Source organism: Apteryx rowi, unplaced genomic scaffold (assembly GCF_003343035.1).
Source record: "Apteryx rowi isolate R43461 unplaced genomic scaffold, aptRow1 scaffold_182, whole genome shotgun sequence".
Taxonomy (NCBI): domain Eukaryota; kingdom Metazoa; phylum Chordata; class Aves; order Apterygiformes; family Apterygidae; genus Apteryx; species Apteryx rowi.
Genome location: NW_020448108.1, coordinates 1,227,182 through 1,243,817, shown reverse-complemented (window position 1 = coordinate 1,243,817; position 16,636 = coordinate 1,227,182). Strand labels below are relative to the sequence as shown.

At 39.8% G+C, this 16,636-nt stretch overlaps 1 protein-coding gene across 1 annotated transcript in view; it reads right to left on the bottom strand.

The window, feature by feature from the left end:
* Positions 1 to 9,658, bottom strand: part of HSDL2 (hydroxysteroid dehydrogenase like 2) — a 46,951-nt gene extending 37,293 nt beyond the window's left edge. The window contains exon 1 of the mRNA XM_026061575.1: positions 9,618 to 9,658. Coding sequence (XP_025917360.1) covers positions 9,618 to 9,658 — 41 coding nt within the window. The remainder of the gene's footprint in view (positions 1 to 9,617) is intronic.
* Between the last annotated feature and the right edge of the window lie 6,978 nt (positions 9,659 to 16,636).

The window sequence follows — 16,636 nt, the reverse complement described above, 5'->3', positions numbered from 1 at the left end:
ACAACAAAACACAACAAAAAAAAACAGGGTTTCCAAAACAAGAGTGTGAGCCAAGAAAGCTGAAAGAAGATCTGATTAGAAATTCAGGAAAACAGAATTCAAGGGAAAATGAGAGACTTGTTTGTTGGAATAAATGTAAGGGCAATCCTAACACAGTGAAAAAATACCAAACACCAGCAGGACAGTGTCAAATATACAAGGAAATCAAATGTTTTTGGAAAAGCAAGTCACTGGTAATAAAAAGTCCCAATGAAATACAGCAAAAGAAGAAAGTCCTGATGCTAGTGCGTGGAACAATGGCTTAAGTCTGTGAATAAACTTTACAGACAAATGTTTATTACTGGCTTGGGGCACTAGAAATAAAACTGAAAGACAAGCATTTGACAGATGCACAAAATTGGAATACAGAAGGAGAACTTTATACAAATGATAGTAACTACTCTCATTAAAAGAAAAACAAAACCAGATACGTAAGGGTATTATAAAATTGATACTTTGAAATACTAGCATAGCCTTTCTGTGCATGCTTTGGTTGAGAAGAATTGGTCTGCAAACACAGATAATAAAATGGTGTTAAGAATAATCCAAAAGAAAAAAAAATGCAACAAACCCCCAAACCCAGGAGAAGCTGGTAAAAGTGTTTTCTTTGTTACCTAGTCTGCACTACAGGATTATAAAATATTATTCCTCATTAAGCCAAAGGGAGCCTGTATCCACTGGCTCCAGTGGCTATTACTATAACAAAAACCTGCCTCAGGCTATACAGTGATTTCAATCAGACACTGTGCAGGCACAAAGGTCTGCCCACAGGGATCCAGCCGAGAGTGGGGATTTGGAGAGTATGGCCTGTGATAGCACCTGGCAGTGCCCCTCCAATTAGTCATTTGCCACACTGCTGAACTCTCAGACAGTATTACCGTCCAGACTGTAATCAGGGACCACTCAGTCTTCAGGTTTCTGAACACCCTCTGCCCCCTGCCCCAGCTACGGGTATGTTTTTTACAAAATCTTTTCTCAAGAGYTGGAGTCTAAATTTCAGCTGTCTATCTCCTGAGTCCAGCTCTGCCTGGGCTCCTCCAGTGCCCATCACTTCTGGAAACAAGCTCTTTCCTAGAATCCCAGAAAACGGAAACCTTCAGATTCACACTTAAACCTTTCAGAACGCTACAGCCCATACAGGCAAACAACCTGACAGAGTTTGCACAGTGTTTCTAGACCCATCATTACTTTCACTTAAAGAATGAAAACTAACTGTGTCCAGACCGTTAGAATAAACCCAAACTCTTTTTCAGTGCAGCATCCTCCATTCCCCCTCACTGGCACATGGGAATGTGCATGTCTAGTTCTAGAAAGCAGAATTCTTTTCTCCCCACCCTGAGCTGCTAAAAATAGTCAAAGAAAGCAAATTGTTTTGCTCCTTTTTTTTTTTGTAACTCTCCACTTCCCCTGTCAGGTGATATGGGATTTTTACAGACCTCTTCAGTGATTCTCTGCAAGCAAGTAAGTTTTATTCAGGAAAAGTTAACTCCTGTTTTTCCAGCTCATGGATTTCCTGATAGAGAACAGGAGTCAGCAGGTCTTTATTGCCAGTCACATGCCATCAACTCTGAGGAATTTTACTCTAAAATCACAATGAGAAGACAAAGCAGTTGAAATGGGGCCAGCAATCTAACAGCTACCTCCGGAGTCCCCCATCGGAGCCAGAATCCATGCAGTCTACAAACAGACTCCCAGGATCCTCCCTAGGCCTCCCACCTGCATTTCTAACCTCTGGCTGGAGAGGAAGCTGCCCTAAAACAAGTACACAAAGTGTGAACACATACTGCACCCTCTGCTTTATTATTTTAACAACTGCAGCTGAAATATAACTGGTACTTTACAGTATGCTGTGGTTGTCTTTGTAAAGACAATACAAGTCTCTACTGATTGAGCTAAAAAAGCAAGCATCCTCTCCTGCTTGCCAGTAAGAGATGTCAATGATAATTCTTTTGTTAGTCTGAGTTAGCTAGCTTCCTCTACTGGCAAAAGGGGGGGGGATTTTTTTTTTTTTTTTTTTTTGGCCGGTATAGCTAAGGTTAACTGAACTGTGTTCAGTGGTAGGGGTGAGCAAACTTTTCAGACTCCTTAATCTGCACCATTCATGTCAGAAAAACTTTTTCAGTGTTGATCACACTTAAATAACAGGCAGCCTCATTATGGGGCTACTTCTGTTTCAACTGAATTTCCATGTTGAAGCAGTGGTGAGGACTGTAAGTTGTATGCAGGTTGTTGATTTTGCAGATTTTAGCATATGTATGTATCATATGTAAAAATAAGGAAAAAAAGGTCAAAGCAACAGCTAGCCTATAATTTTCATAGTACTTTGTCTCAAAAATTGTTGGTGAATGGAGAAAACTGATTGTAACAGCAGACCTAAATGCAGATGGTTAGAAAAATGTGCGACTAAGCCAAGTGTAATTTCTTATTCCTGTTTGATGTCTTGCTGATGGAGCTTTTAGAAGTTTTTGCTTTAAAAAAAAACAACAAACACAAATCAAACCAAAACAAAAAGCCTCAAGGAAGCCATTATCTTACTCTTCAAAGTGAAGTTTTTTAATAACACTGTAATAAATTACCAGTGAATACAACTACCTTAAAAGCTAAGCTGCCAAAAAAAAGGCTAAACCTTACTAAATAACGTATTAACTAAGGTGCAACCTCCCCCTTTTATATTCACATACACATGCATACAAAGAACTGAAGTGCCAGTATAAACAAGAAGATTAATTAGAAAGACTCCTTTTGCTACATCCTTCATTTGATATGCTGGGGCTAAATCCAGACAAGGCCAGATCACCTGTGCCAAGCAGAGAACTTGCTATTCTGATTTTCCAATGTCTTTAAAAATGAGGCACCCTTACTTTCTACCTAAATTTGTTCTAAAATTGCTCTTTACAATGTTCTATCTTGCAGGCTCTTATTATTGTAACTTACTTGAATGCAGTCTGAAACATGCGATTACAGGTGGCCATCTATGCAGAAAAAATTAAACATACATTCTTTTAAACATCTTGTGCTGAACCTTAGTGTGTGTCTTCATGTCACTTCTCTTCAAAAAACTCCATTTAGCTGCTACATTAATAAGTATGGATATTGACAATACAACAGGGAAGGAATCAAATAGAAAAGGCACTCAGAAGGGGTGGAAAACAGGACAGAAAGAAGAGCCAGATTTCAGTATTTGTTTTGCTGTCAGTACAGGAAAAACAGGGTTGTGCTATAACCATGCATTTCTTGATTAAAAATATGTCAGAAGAGCCATGTCACAGCAGGTACATATGTGGTAACTCCACTTCAGTGAGACCTACGCAAAGTTTGCAAAGTTAGCTTAAAAGCATAAAAGATTGAGAGGACACTGTAGTGTTTCAGTTCCAGCTCTACTGTGTCTTTCTATATCTGTTCCTCTACTCTATTTTATCTGTCTATATTGTGAACTCTTCAGGGCAGACACCCTTCCCCACTGGTATTAGAGGAGATATCTGTGAAAATGGGTTTTATTTCTAGTGAAGGGTACAAAAGTTCTAAAGAAATAATGATCATCTAACACACCAGCTTTTTCATATACAGGACGAGGAGCTAAATCTTGGTAGCAGAGWGAATGTACAACGTTATAGGTAGAGAAACAGCGTTTCTTTAGAAAAGAGAAGTTTAAGCAAAATGAAAATCAAGGTACCATGTGTTACAAAAACAAGTTTCCCCAAGCTTTAAAAGAAGGTTTATAGCTTCAAATAACATGTATAGTCAAGGAAACATACTCAATTATTAATAACAGCCAGCAGGGCTGCCACTACTCTCTTGTACCTGCTGCTCCATACAGCTGATTACAGAAATAAGTCACAGCAGGGTATGCATTAGGCAGCTATTGGTGCCCACATTCAGTGCACTGTTAGGAAGCATGTTGAAGGCTGAATACTTCTCTAGCTATCTGTGAAATACTTCAGGAGCATAAAAATGTGCACCCTCCTGTGTTTCACTGTAACCAGAATAAGACTCTTTCATTTCACAATTTATTTTCTATAACTTTTTGCTGGCATCTGGCAGGAGGGAGAGTGTCATGCAGCATATCCATCCATGATATACTGTTTACAGTGCTTTAAAGACGGGATACCTTTTACCTGAGTAGATAAAACGCACTATAGACCTTTACACAATGAACATTTTGTATGCTTAAGCTATACTTTAACATGTCAAGGTTTAGTAAGGCTCCTCCCCTAATTCCACTAATGCCTTCAACAACATTTGCCCCCAAATTTTACTAAATCTATGTTTAAAAATTATGTTTCAAAGCCTAATTTAGATTTTGAAGTTACAAAGAGATCTGTCATCCAAAGAAATCCTTTTTCTCTATACTCTCACTGGCTCTTTCACTGTGAGATACAGATATTCAGTTTAATATTGAAAGGAAAGGAAGACAGAGAAGGCTGAAGGCCAGTGGAGAAGCAGAAGCTCCCTCCTTCCATCCTTCAACCACTGTGATTTTTATAGAGGTATGAATGTCTGACTATGCCTTCAGTGTCATGCTGGAGGATTAGTGCAGAGCACCACTGCCAAGAACAACACATCTGTATGTCTCTAGAACTTTTCACGCAGACAACTGAGCTCCAACAGTTTTATTGATAGCATTTTTCATCTCCTGTAAAAAAGCTCCAGAACTCTGCAATAGAGTTGAAACTGTCCTGAACAGTTCCTCTGTACACACCTGTCAAGGCTGCTCTGCCTCACATCATTGTTGGACTGGTCCAGTTCCCTTCTGGAACCCTGGCAAGAATTAGAGAAAACAGCAGAAGTAAGAATTTGTGTGGGGGCGTTTCTGTACTCACTCAAGCTTATGTTAGCAGGAATTAGCAAGGATGCTAACCACACATAAGTTCTGACTTTGCTCAGAAGTTTTCCGGGGGGAGTTGAAGCACGGACTATTCTATGACACCCCTATCTTTTGGAAATGTATTTACTTCATAGGTAAAGAAACAAAGGATGGCTACATGTTCAGTCCTGCTCATATAACACACACTGGAGGTCCCATTGACTTCAGTGAGACTGTTTGGCTGAGTATACAGCCAGGATTTGACCCTAAGAGTCCATGGAATGAAAGCAGTAACTTTTTAAAACATATTTTGTGAGAGTGCACATCAGTCTTTTGGGRGTTTAAATGAAAGGCTTGAGCGGGTAGTGAGAAATAACTGGCTTTGTATGAACAATGAATCTGCTTCAGGCTTGTATGATTTGCTCTGATTGTATCTATGTTTATTATTATTTCATCCTCCAAGCTCCCGTTTCTGACTATGTGGACTTACTGTATTTAACTTTTAGAAAACTCCTAAACATGAGCCAAGTGAATGGCAGTAGTAGGGATTCTCTTAAAACCTATACACTGGTATTTAACATTTTTCAAAACTGTATTTCTGTTAGGAAAGTTTTTAATAGTCTCATCTTATGACTTCTGGTTGGAGCTTTTCAAAAGGCATTTCCCCTTACATTGTTCCCTTGAAAAGTGGTATTTCTGAGTATATTTGAAATGATTAAAACAATCACAAATTATCTTTTTCCAGAGTGGTTGGATTTAGACAAATACTATAATCCTGTGTTGCAGCAGAAATGGTGATATTCAAAGGTCCATGCAATTCCTGGAGAAGGCACATTTACATAGTGTGCTTTGGGGAACTTGCACAGGCAGTAAAATGGACAAAATGCTTTAAAAGATTATTTGTAGTGGGATCCAGAGCTTTAATTCCTTTTTATTTACATTTTCAACGCATACTTTTCATTTCCATTTAACAGCATTAGACATGTCTGATGAATCACACAGACACTGTTCTTTTTGACAACAAAGAACCAAAGACATGAGTAACCATCTGAAACGGTATCGTATGGCTGCCAGGTGTTCCCTCTCCTGAACACAAAAAATTAAGGTAGACAATTTGTTCCCCTCCCTTCTTCTAGATAACAGCTGTAGGCTWCCTTTKCTTTAKCCTCCCTTCCCCCCCCCCCCCCAAAAAAAAAGCCAAATATTTCTTGGACACTTTTACGGTAATAAAACAAAGAAAACCTCTGGATAATTAACTTGCTTCCAACCCAACACCCCTCAGAGCCTTCTCAAAACAAGGGAAATTCATCACTGCTACAACTGACCATATCTTGTATAAGACATGCTCTGAAAACATTGCTCAAAACAGGAATTAGGTCTAGGCAGACCTTTGAGGACCTAGCCCACTTTTCCTAGTTTAGCAGTGAACTCTTTGTAACTTTGATCCAGCCTCTCAGAGAGCGTGAATTAATCCCATGGGTCTCTGGACAAAAGTTTTCTAGAACCGCGCTTTGGTGCTTAAAACACTACTCTTTCAAGAAGTCAGACTAAAAAAACCTGCCATCCAGTGCATTATAATAGTCAAGCTATATCTATAGCACAATACAGTAATCCACTACTTTATACAACATAAATTCCCCCTTTGGACAGCAAACAGCTCTTGGTGTTCCACAATGCATTATCATTCAAATGAGGTACAGATTACCTTCATAAAATGAAGCTTTCATACATATGGCTTTATACACATCTTAATATCATACATACATACATATCTTAAATGATATCTGTTTTTAAAAATAACGTGGAAAACATACTCACCAGATTTTCCTACTCTGAACTTTCAGGAAAAAAGAACACTGAAAAATGCTACAAGAAACATATAGAAAAGATTGCTCGCTGCAATTGCTTGACTTAGTTTCTCAAGGTCTTCATACAGTTCTCTGAAAGAAACAAGAATATAAGTCTCAAAGGAGAATGGCAGACCATTTCACTAGCCTACCTCATGAGTGGGTGCTGCTGTTTATCTATAATGTGCTAAAGGCTCCTGCTGGGCCAGCTGCTGAACGAACACGGACTGCCTGACTATCCCTGCCCTGAAGAATGTGTATTCTGAAAAGAGGACAAGCAAGGGGGTAGGAAAAGGGCATGTAAGAGCAGAGCAACAATGCGGTCATTAACAACGGGGCTGTTAAATGGTAATTGTTTTACACATTTTAACAAATGATGATCAGTTTAACCTTTTGATAGCATTCCCAGCACCTAACTTCCCTCATTCAGCACCTTATCCCCCATGAGAAGCTTCTCCCTTGCTGAAGTACAGCCAAACACAGTTATTTGTCATTCCTCACAATTCAGGGGGAGAAAAAGGAGTGACTGAAAAAGATTGAAAAAGAGAGGGGAAAGACATTCTCCTAAAAGCTGCACCAGATCTGTGTTGGATGGTTCCCACTACCCGTGCACACTCCATCATGTGATGAATGTCATCTTCTTTTTAGCTGTACCAATTCAAGTGTTTCTAAGACTGGACTTCAACTGAGTTGGTAAAGGCAATCATCTTAAAAAAAATTTAAAAAAATGAGGACACCATTTTCATATCATTTTTTAGTTGAGCCTACAAGGCAAAACAACCCATTTCTGTTGTTCATCTTGTAATTTTCCTGTTTATGTGATAATTACTTAAAGAAAGAAAAAGAGAGCTATGAATGGAAATACTACATGTAGGCAGATGTAGCCTGGTAAACCTACCAGGAGTATATCCATGGAAGAAATTTTGCTGAGCAGAGGGAAGAAGGGCTAGGATAAGGTCTTTCAGGAAAGCCTAAGAACAATTTAGTGTATGGGGGAAAGCTTGGGTTCAACTCTAAGGTACAGACTGTTAACAGCAGCAATTAAAAGCTCTTCCAGTGGAAGAGGCATGAGATTGGGCACAAAATTACTGGCTGTAGTCCCAGTCTTTGAGCACTTTTCCAGAGTTTGGAGTGTGACCTGATAAAAGACACAAACACCCCAAAACTACACTACGTAGCAGTCTTAACTAGTTTTTGGGTAGCTGTCTAGGCTAGAATCTAAAGATCATTTAGTCCCATAGAAGTACAAGTGGAAAGCTGGGGCTTCTTGAAGGCAATCTTGGAAACTCCATAGGCCATCTGAGAGCTGTTAGACCCCAGGTATGATCAAGATACACAACACTCTGCAACAGTCACCAAAGCAGTTTTTGGTTCCAAATAATTCCAAATGCCTGTGGAACAGAATTGTTAACTGTTGGCAAATAATGCATATAGATTTTGCATGTAATAAACAACAGCATGCAGTTACAAATGATCCTTATTCCAGATGTTCAGAAATCAAACACATGGCAGATGTTTTCACAGCTAAGACCACCGACCCAGAACGGAGTGTGTTGCTACATTTGGTTACTTACAAGTAATAAAGTTCATGTGAGACCTTCCTGCATCTGTTATGAAACAAATCCTCTGGAACTGAGAATAGTGATTTGTAAAACACAGTGTGGGAGTAAACTCTCAAATTAAGCCGGAGCATCCTAAAAGACAATGGACAAAGTAAAATGAAAAACAAATGTAGAAGAAACAAGACATAAACATGATGTTATGCAAGATTAATCAAAGCCTGCAAGGGGATGATATGGATATAAAAAAACCTTAAACTAAGAAGGGAAATAGGAGGATGTTACCTAAAAAAATATAAATAATTAAAAAAATTGGAAAGCAAAAAACCAAAATGGATAAATATGATCTGCAGCTGAAAAATAAAGATGTGTCTAAATTTACTAGAGAGATGTACTGATGGGAAATTAGGTCCAATACTGAAAATCATGGACCATAAGTCCACCTATAACACTGGAATAATGTCTAGGAAATTTATTATAGAGAAAAAAACATGTCACACGATAATAACATTTCACTGTAACGAACAGTTGCAAGCTACTTGGCCATCTTGGAAGTTCTGCTTTTCCCTCGCACTTGCAAACACATTAAAAAAAATTACCACTAGAGGGTACTGTCATGTCAAGCTGTAATAGACACCTGGAGAAGGTAACAAATTTATTACAGAGGCTTGTCTGAGGAAAAGATGTGATCATTTCTCCATTATTATGGACACAAGTGGCCTCAGCTGAAGAAAATTTGACACATAAGAAAGCTTAGAAAGAAACAGACGTCATGACTTTGAGAAAAAGAGCACTCAAAAGAAAGAGGGCAGGTCCCTGCACACTGAATGACAAATTTTATACAATTTGTTTATAGCACTATAGAACTGAATAGATGCTGTTCCAGAAATCTGGGGCACAGAATGTCAAGAGGTAAGTACAGTAAGACCTTGTCCTAAGAAGTGGATGATCAAAGATAAGATGGAAAAAAATACATTTCTCTTCAGTCAACAAGCAAAGCAACTAAGAAACTCTAGGACGAATAACCTCCAAAATTCAGAATCTTATTAGTATTATCAGTATTATTAGCACAACAAGATATTCTTGTTAGTTACTTCATAACAGTATGTACTGTTCAAATACAGAGCAAATCATGAACCAAAACTCTTTCAGTCTGGGGAAATTGACTATATGAGGGTGGCTTTGTGCGTGTGTGTCTTGATAAAAGAAGCCCCCCCACTCCTGCGCCCTGCTAGGGAAAGGGGGGCGGGGGGAAGGGAGAGAGGCAGATGTCTTCATCGAAAATCACCGTCTGCTCTTCCAACAGACATTGTGCTCAAAAGAAGTTCTGACTCTCAGCTTTGTTCCAAAGACACATTCATCACTTACTTGTCTTTCCGCTCTTCCTTGTCTTGATATCCCAGTTCCATTCTGCCTGTTACCTACACTGAGACTGTGTTAAAGCCCACACCAAATAAACACCTTTCAGTGCCCAAAGTGCACAAAAAGGCCTTAGATGGCCTGACAAGCCTCACCTGGGGCCTCCACGCACACCCTCTGACCAGGGGTCTGTGTAAGCTTGGGCCTGAGCCCRGGCCTTCAGTCTTTGCCTGAGGCCCATCTGAGGTGTGCTTGCCCCTAGCGTGTTCCCGAACTCTTTAGGTTTCCTGGACTGAACTTGGATCTGTCCTGTTACCTTGTCTTTGCCTGATGCTCACTGGGCTGTCATTAGGACTTGTTGCAGTCACCGCCTTCCTCTGCTCGCCTGCCTCTGGTGCTGTGGGACTGCACCTGGCTTTTGAGGCTGTTGCCTGGACTCTGTGGTGACCACACTTGGATCACCTTCCTTCAGGGAGCAGCCTGCTCTTGCTGCTCCCCAACAATCCTATAGAAAATTACCCACAAGACTTTGCTTCTTAAGGTACTTCCATATGTCCTCATACCTTAATTTATTACATACACACCCAACATTTGTACTATTGATTCTTGGGAGGAGGGCAATGGAAATGACTAAGAATTAGATCTTTACTGCCACACTCATTTGATGGATCCTAGCCAATTTTTTTTTTCTTTCAGGACGACTGGAGTTTCAGAAGACTCAGGTACAACAGGGATTGTTTGGTTCTGTCTTATCAACAACAAAAAAATGGTGATTCATGGAGGTTCACCTCCATAGGATACCCTGTTCTTACTCTGTGACTATCTTCTCTTTCCTGACCTTCAGCTCTATGATTCAAAAGGCTACCTCCAAGTTTAAAATGGGATTTGGAGTGACATTCCAAGAGTATCCTCTGAATTGTCCAATGCCCAATATCTATTGTAAAAACAGAAGTTACCTAACTCATGGGATGTTCAGAACCTTTGAACATCCAGCCAGTTCTATTTACACACACAAATACTGGCGTTGGAACATAATTTCACATGCTCAAGTTTGCTTGATTTTGCTTTAGGTATTAAAATAAACTTTGGTAACAGTGGGTACAAATCAAATTCCTTTCTGCTTCTGCCATTCCTAAATGCCATGCACCAAGCCCTAACGCTTTTGACATCTAGACTCCACCAAAGCGGCCTCTGACTTTGCCTGATCTTTTGCCTTTGTTGATTCAGATCTCTCCAAAGCATCCATAAATTTTATCAGCCCAAAACTAGATTACTGCACTGCCCTCTGCTTACAGCAATAGCTAATTGGTTAGCTATGTTGCTTCCATCACTGATGATTTAGTTAGTTTATGCTTTTAGCAATTCCATGAGATAGACAAATATTAAATTGTAAGCCTTTTCCAATGAATGCTGTGCAAATTTACCATGGTCTCAGAATGATTCTGCATTAAAATCAAGATATGAACCAAAACCCTGAATGACAGCTGAATCTTTACTACAAGATCACTTTCTCCATTAGAAGATATTTCAGACTGTACAGTGCAGCAGTTATAATTAAATTCTTTAGTGAGAAACTAATGTGTGGCTATTGTAATAGTTCACAAGTACAACAGTATTTTAGTATATTCTTCACACTTACCACCTGACCAGAAGCTTGTCAAACTTAGCTCTCAGGAAAAAAAAAATCCCTGTTCTTGGACTGTGGCCAAGAACAGTCATTTCAGCCTGAATTAAACTTAGCATTTTAATAAACACAGCTTTTAATAGCCTGGCAAAACAATTTCTCCCTTTTCTTCTATGGAACTAAAATTCTCTTAAGATTTTGCACAAAGCCTCTGCACTGAATCAACCCCACTGGAACTTCATGAAAGAAATGGAAACTGGAATTATAAATTACAATATTTAATTGTCATTTTGAGTCATCATCCATCCTCATGGATGAAGAGTCTTACTCAGTATGTCTCCACAAGCCGGTGGCAGAGTTGAAGCTGGGACTCTTATTTGCTGAGCCACAGTGCAGTGAGCTGCCTGCTGGGAAGGCAGTACGTTACCACAGGCTGCCAGCAGCATCAGCATGTGGACCAGCTGGACACTGGTCCATTGACCAGTGGAAGTCAATGGTTAATCTCCCCAAATGTCTGCTTCACCCCACTCCTGGAATTTGCTATTTCCACTTAGGCCAGCAGGACTGACCCCAACAAAAAAATGGAGGAGCAGGAGGAAGTTACTTTTAACCTAGCTAATTTTTATAATCCTGCTTGTGTTATGGCCTGGCAAACAGCTGGGTCAGAAGAGCTGAGAAGATGGCTGGTTGCAGTAAATAGTCAGGTTTAATGTGTGAGCCACACTTTGTGAAGACCTGATGTTGACAAGTGAGAGCAAAGCTGAATGTCCTAGTCATCAGCAATCCTGGTAAGAAATCTCCCCCTTCCTTTTTTTGTTTTGGTGAACTAAACAGACAAAGAAGTCAACACCATGAGTTGTACCGTATTCCTAGAAACATAGTACATCTGACTACATGGCATTTTTCAAAGAATGGTAAAATTTTAATAGGAGAATTACATGAAAGACAACAATATATTAAATTATTCTGGAGCTAAGTAAAATGGAGAAAAGGATATTTTCCCATTAAATAAAAGCAGTTTAGAACACATTTTAGCTTCTGACTACTACCAAATGACAAAAAATGTTTCTTAAAATTATATGGCAATGAGTTTGAACCAATGAGTTAGCATAGATACAGCAATCACTTTAGCTATCTGGACAGAAAAAATAAGAAGTAATTATAACATGTAAATTATGATGACAGTACAATTTGGAAGACGACTATGAATTGGCAGTAATTATATGCATTGTTTAAAATGACTTAACAGTAAAGGAAATGTTGGGAAAGAGATGAAAAGTCATTGTCATTATCTTTTATTAGTAAAGCTGGCAAGAAAAGAACAAAGGTTGTGTTAAATTGCTCATTGAAAAGATAAAACATTCTTAGAGAAATTAACTCCTCTGAGTTTCATAGTAAGTACAATTTACATTTTATGGATGGATAAATTAAAACATAGAAAGATAAGTAATCATGCAAGATCAGACAGGGTCAATAAAGATAAAGTTTCAGAACCTAAAGGTTCTCTGTCTCATTTTGGTACTGAATCAGCATATACAGAATGTCACATTCTTAGTTATAGCATATGAGAATAATCTGGCTTGAATTTTACATATTAATTTTGTGGCAAACAAAAACTGATCTAATAAAAAAAATGTTTTTAGTATTCAGACATTGTAAAAGTTTGGTTTTGTGATAAACAAACCAGTTAAATTCATATATGTTTTTGTGCCATTAGTCTGATGGGATAAAATCACAAAACAGAAAAACAGGCCAGATTTTTTTCATGGTATAAGGAAGTATTATTAATATAGACAATAGGAATATTAACAAGATACAAACCAGAAAAATATACTAGGTGTTAATTTCCTTAAGCCTAATACAAATAACCTGAAAGACAGTCATTCTCCATAAAACACTGTGTGGCTGAAAACAGGTAAACACAGTTTGTTCAGAATAGATTATGTTGACTGATTGCATCTGTTTAATTCTATTTGTATGCTGAGCAGGCTAATTATTGTACACCCATGCCCTGATGTTATAATTGGATCTGGGCATACAGACCTCTGTTCTTGACTGAAGTTCTGTTTAATTAAATTACACCATATACCCCTTTAAAACAAACAAACCATCTTCCAGTTCATATGTCCTTATAAAAGAGTCAGGTGAAACAAAATACATCCATTCAACACATTTATTGGCAGCTAGTTTACAGAGAGCACCATTCCATAACTTCACTAATGTTGCAGTAGACATAAATTTGATATCAAATAGAAAGAGTGCATTTAAAGGAAGTGGAAAGGGAGAACAAGGAACAGACACAACCACCAGGAAACAAGCAGAAAAGAAAAACCTGAAATTAGTAAAATCAGGTGAACAGTAAAAAAATAAAAACCACAGAGAAAGTAAAAATTCAACTCTCAAACCCAAGTTTGCCCTGTAGAAGTGTTTTCTGTCATATCCTCTTTAAAACTCTCTCTCCCTCCCTCCCTCCCTCCCTCTCGGGAAGGGAACGTTTAATTTTTTCTTCCTTTCTGTTGTTCCCTGCTTGTGTTATAACCAGTTCACAGGCCCTATCATATTGGATTTATTTTCTTTTTCTGCCAAAACAATCTATTGACATTTCTGCTGGCCTTGTGAATTCCAATAGGAAAATAATTAAGCATTCTTGAATGACAGCACAACTTAGATTATTGCTGGTGAAACACACTTATTTCTATTTTTATAGTATATACACAGACCAGTTATTATGCATTGTATAAGAAACACACATAACCAGCTATGAAACTCTAAGGCACTTTTCCCAATCTAACCTCAAAAGATTTTTCAAAGGATTCAGAAATTAGTAACTATATACATATACACATATACACACACACACACACACATATAAATATATATATGAGTCTGGGGCTATGTTTAAAATCCATTTTTTCAATGAATGCTAACCAAAGTACTTCTAATCTTACCTCAGTAGTCATAACATTGGGATTTCTAATCATCATGGTTTATCTTGTTGCTGTATTTCATGGAGGATCAGAAAAGGAAACTTTTAAATGCTCCTATATTCTTAACAAAATGTACTCTTTTCAGTAAATTATTCTTGGAACTGACCAATTAAATCAAACAACATCCTCATATCCCCGTTTCTTTTACAAATGACCATACATCTTTACCCCTTATATCTTTGTCTGCACTGAGCTGTGGAAAACTACTGTAACTTCACTCCTCCATATTTAGATCAATAAAAAATTAAAAGTTTAAATTATATTTGCTGCCTGACACAACTCACATTAAGCTTCCTGAAGCAGTAATACCATGTATTGTATCTTTAGGGCAGAAAAGAGCAAAAGAGTGAGAAGCATGGTGGTTTTGGTTTGGTTTATACTAATGTTTTGTCATTTTGTTGCATTTTGCATGTCTTATCCACCCACAGTTTTGCTTTTTTATGAGGCAGTTAACCAAAACCTGGCCTAAGGTGGAAACCATATGAAATCACAAGGCTTTCTCATAATTTCCACTTGAGACTGTAATTTTTCCTAGACTAGTGAATTCAGGCCAAGTTTAAAGGGCATAGTGAGGCTGTGCTTTCAAACCACAAAATCTTGGAGGGGCATGAGGGAAATAAAATTTTCCTCCATCTCTGATGCTTTTTTACACCTCATGCTGTAACAGTCCATMCCCTGTCCCAAATTGGAAAAACAGCATACATACATGCTTTTTGACTTGAAGTAGGGGACCAACCTAGTTGAAAAATAACCTAGTAACAAAACAAAGATTTTTTTTATGTCAGATCAATTCTCCAATCCACTTTATAGGACCATGCAAGCAGCTGTGCTAGCAAAGATGGACTGATAGGTCACCATGCTGGAGGAAAAAGCAGTAAGGGGATGAACAACAACAGTGTCTTGCAACAATATACTTCATAACCTTCAACCGAAAAGGCTTCATTCTATTTTTAGGTAATATGACTCTCAACTTTCAGCCCCTGGTAAAACCCAGGCTACCATTTCAGGGTATATGTTCCATGAACTCCAAAACCACACGTTTTCCTGGGAATTCTTGATGGAGGCAGGGTTTGTGTCACTCGGTTTGGTGAACTTGCTGCCTACCAGTCTCTTGCCCAGTGGTTCCACCGGCCTTCTCGCTTTAGCCAGACTGAAGAGATTTCCCATTGTGTTCAACAGAAACACCTGCTAGCAGGTGACAGGACACATGTATCATTTGACTGAAAGAGTTTGCATTTTAGTCACCAAGTATATTGTGATCACCCGATGGAGATAGGAACGGGGATTATAATTATCAAAAGCATCTGTAGCAGGCTGAATTTTGCACTGAGTGAACTCCAGGTGATGCAAACATATAACACATCCCATTGTTTCCTGAAGAGGCTGCTGCCGTGTACTGTCATAGCGTACTACTGCGTTAGACCCTGAACAAATACAAACGAAGACATGCTCCCATTTTGTATCAAAGCATTCACAATTTAGGGAAACCAATCTGCAAATGGCTTACGAAAGCATGCATATTTGCCCCTCCCCAAAATTCTGTTGTCTTCACTTCTTATCTTGCCCTTTGAGATGACCCTGGGCATCGATCGGATGAGCAGATGTCACAATCTGCCACACTTAAAATGAAGCCATCCCTGCTGCACGCTCATTCAACCTTCATGTTCCCGGCAGGGATTTTGTGGAAAAGCGTGTGTATCGGGGGGTGTCTGTGCACTGTCCCCCTCCGGTCCTCATGCGTACACGCTCCCCGTCACCGTCACGCACGCTTCCCCATCATGTACGCACTAACAGCTCACACCGCATCTTCAGCCCTCTGGCGCTGCCCCTGCTCCCATGTTCCTAACAGGCTGACACTGCTCAGGAGCGATAGCAGTAACCTTCACACTTCATGTATTTCTACAGAAGCGCAATACGGGAAGAGCTTTGTCCGAGACACTGTGGCATGTCTCTATTTCCCGCTGCAGCCTAAGGGCTTTGCATAACCCCAAGTATCTTCCTGTGACTGTGACCCTTTCGGTTAAGGCTACATCCTTCTTTAATGCCACGGCCCCCAAAAAGAGGAATTGATTCAGGGAAGTCCTTACAGCCTGCGTTACACAAGGCTCCGGACGGGACGAGCACAGCATTTCCTTTGTGCCTGCTGGGGGGGGCGAGCGCCCGGGCTGCGCCGCTCGCCGGGCCCTGGCGCCCGCTGCGGCGGGGCAGGACGCAGAGCCAACGCGCCCGCCGCCGCACGAAGCGAGCTCACACGCACGTCGCTGCGCCGCCGCCGCTTCGCACCCTCCTCCTCCTCCTCCAACACCCGCAGCTCGGCCCGCTGCCACCCTCCCCTTAGCAACCGGCGCGCGGCGCCTCAGCGCCAACGGCCGCGCACGCGCTGCCGCGGCGGGAAGGGCTGCGCCCTCCGCGCGCCT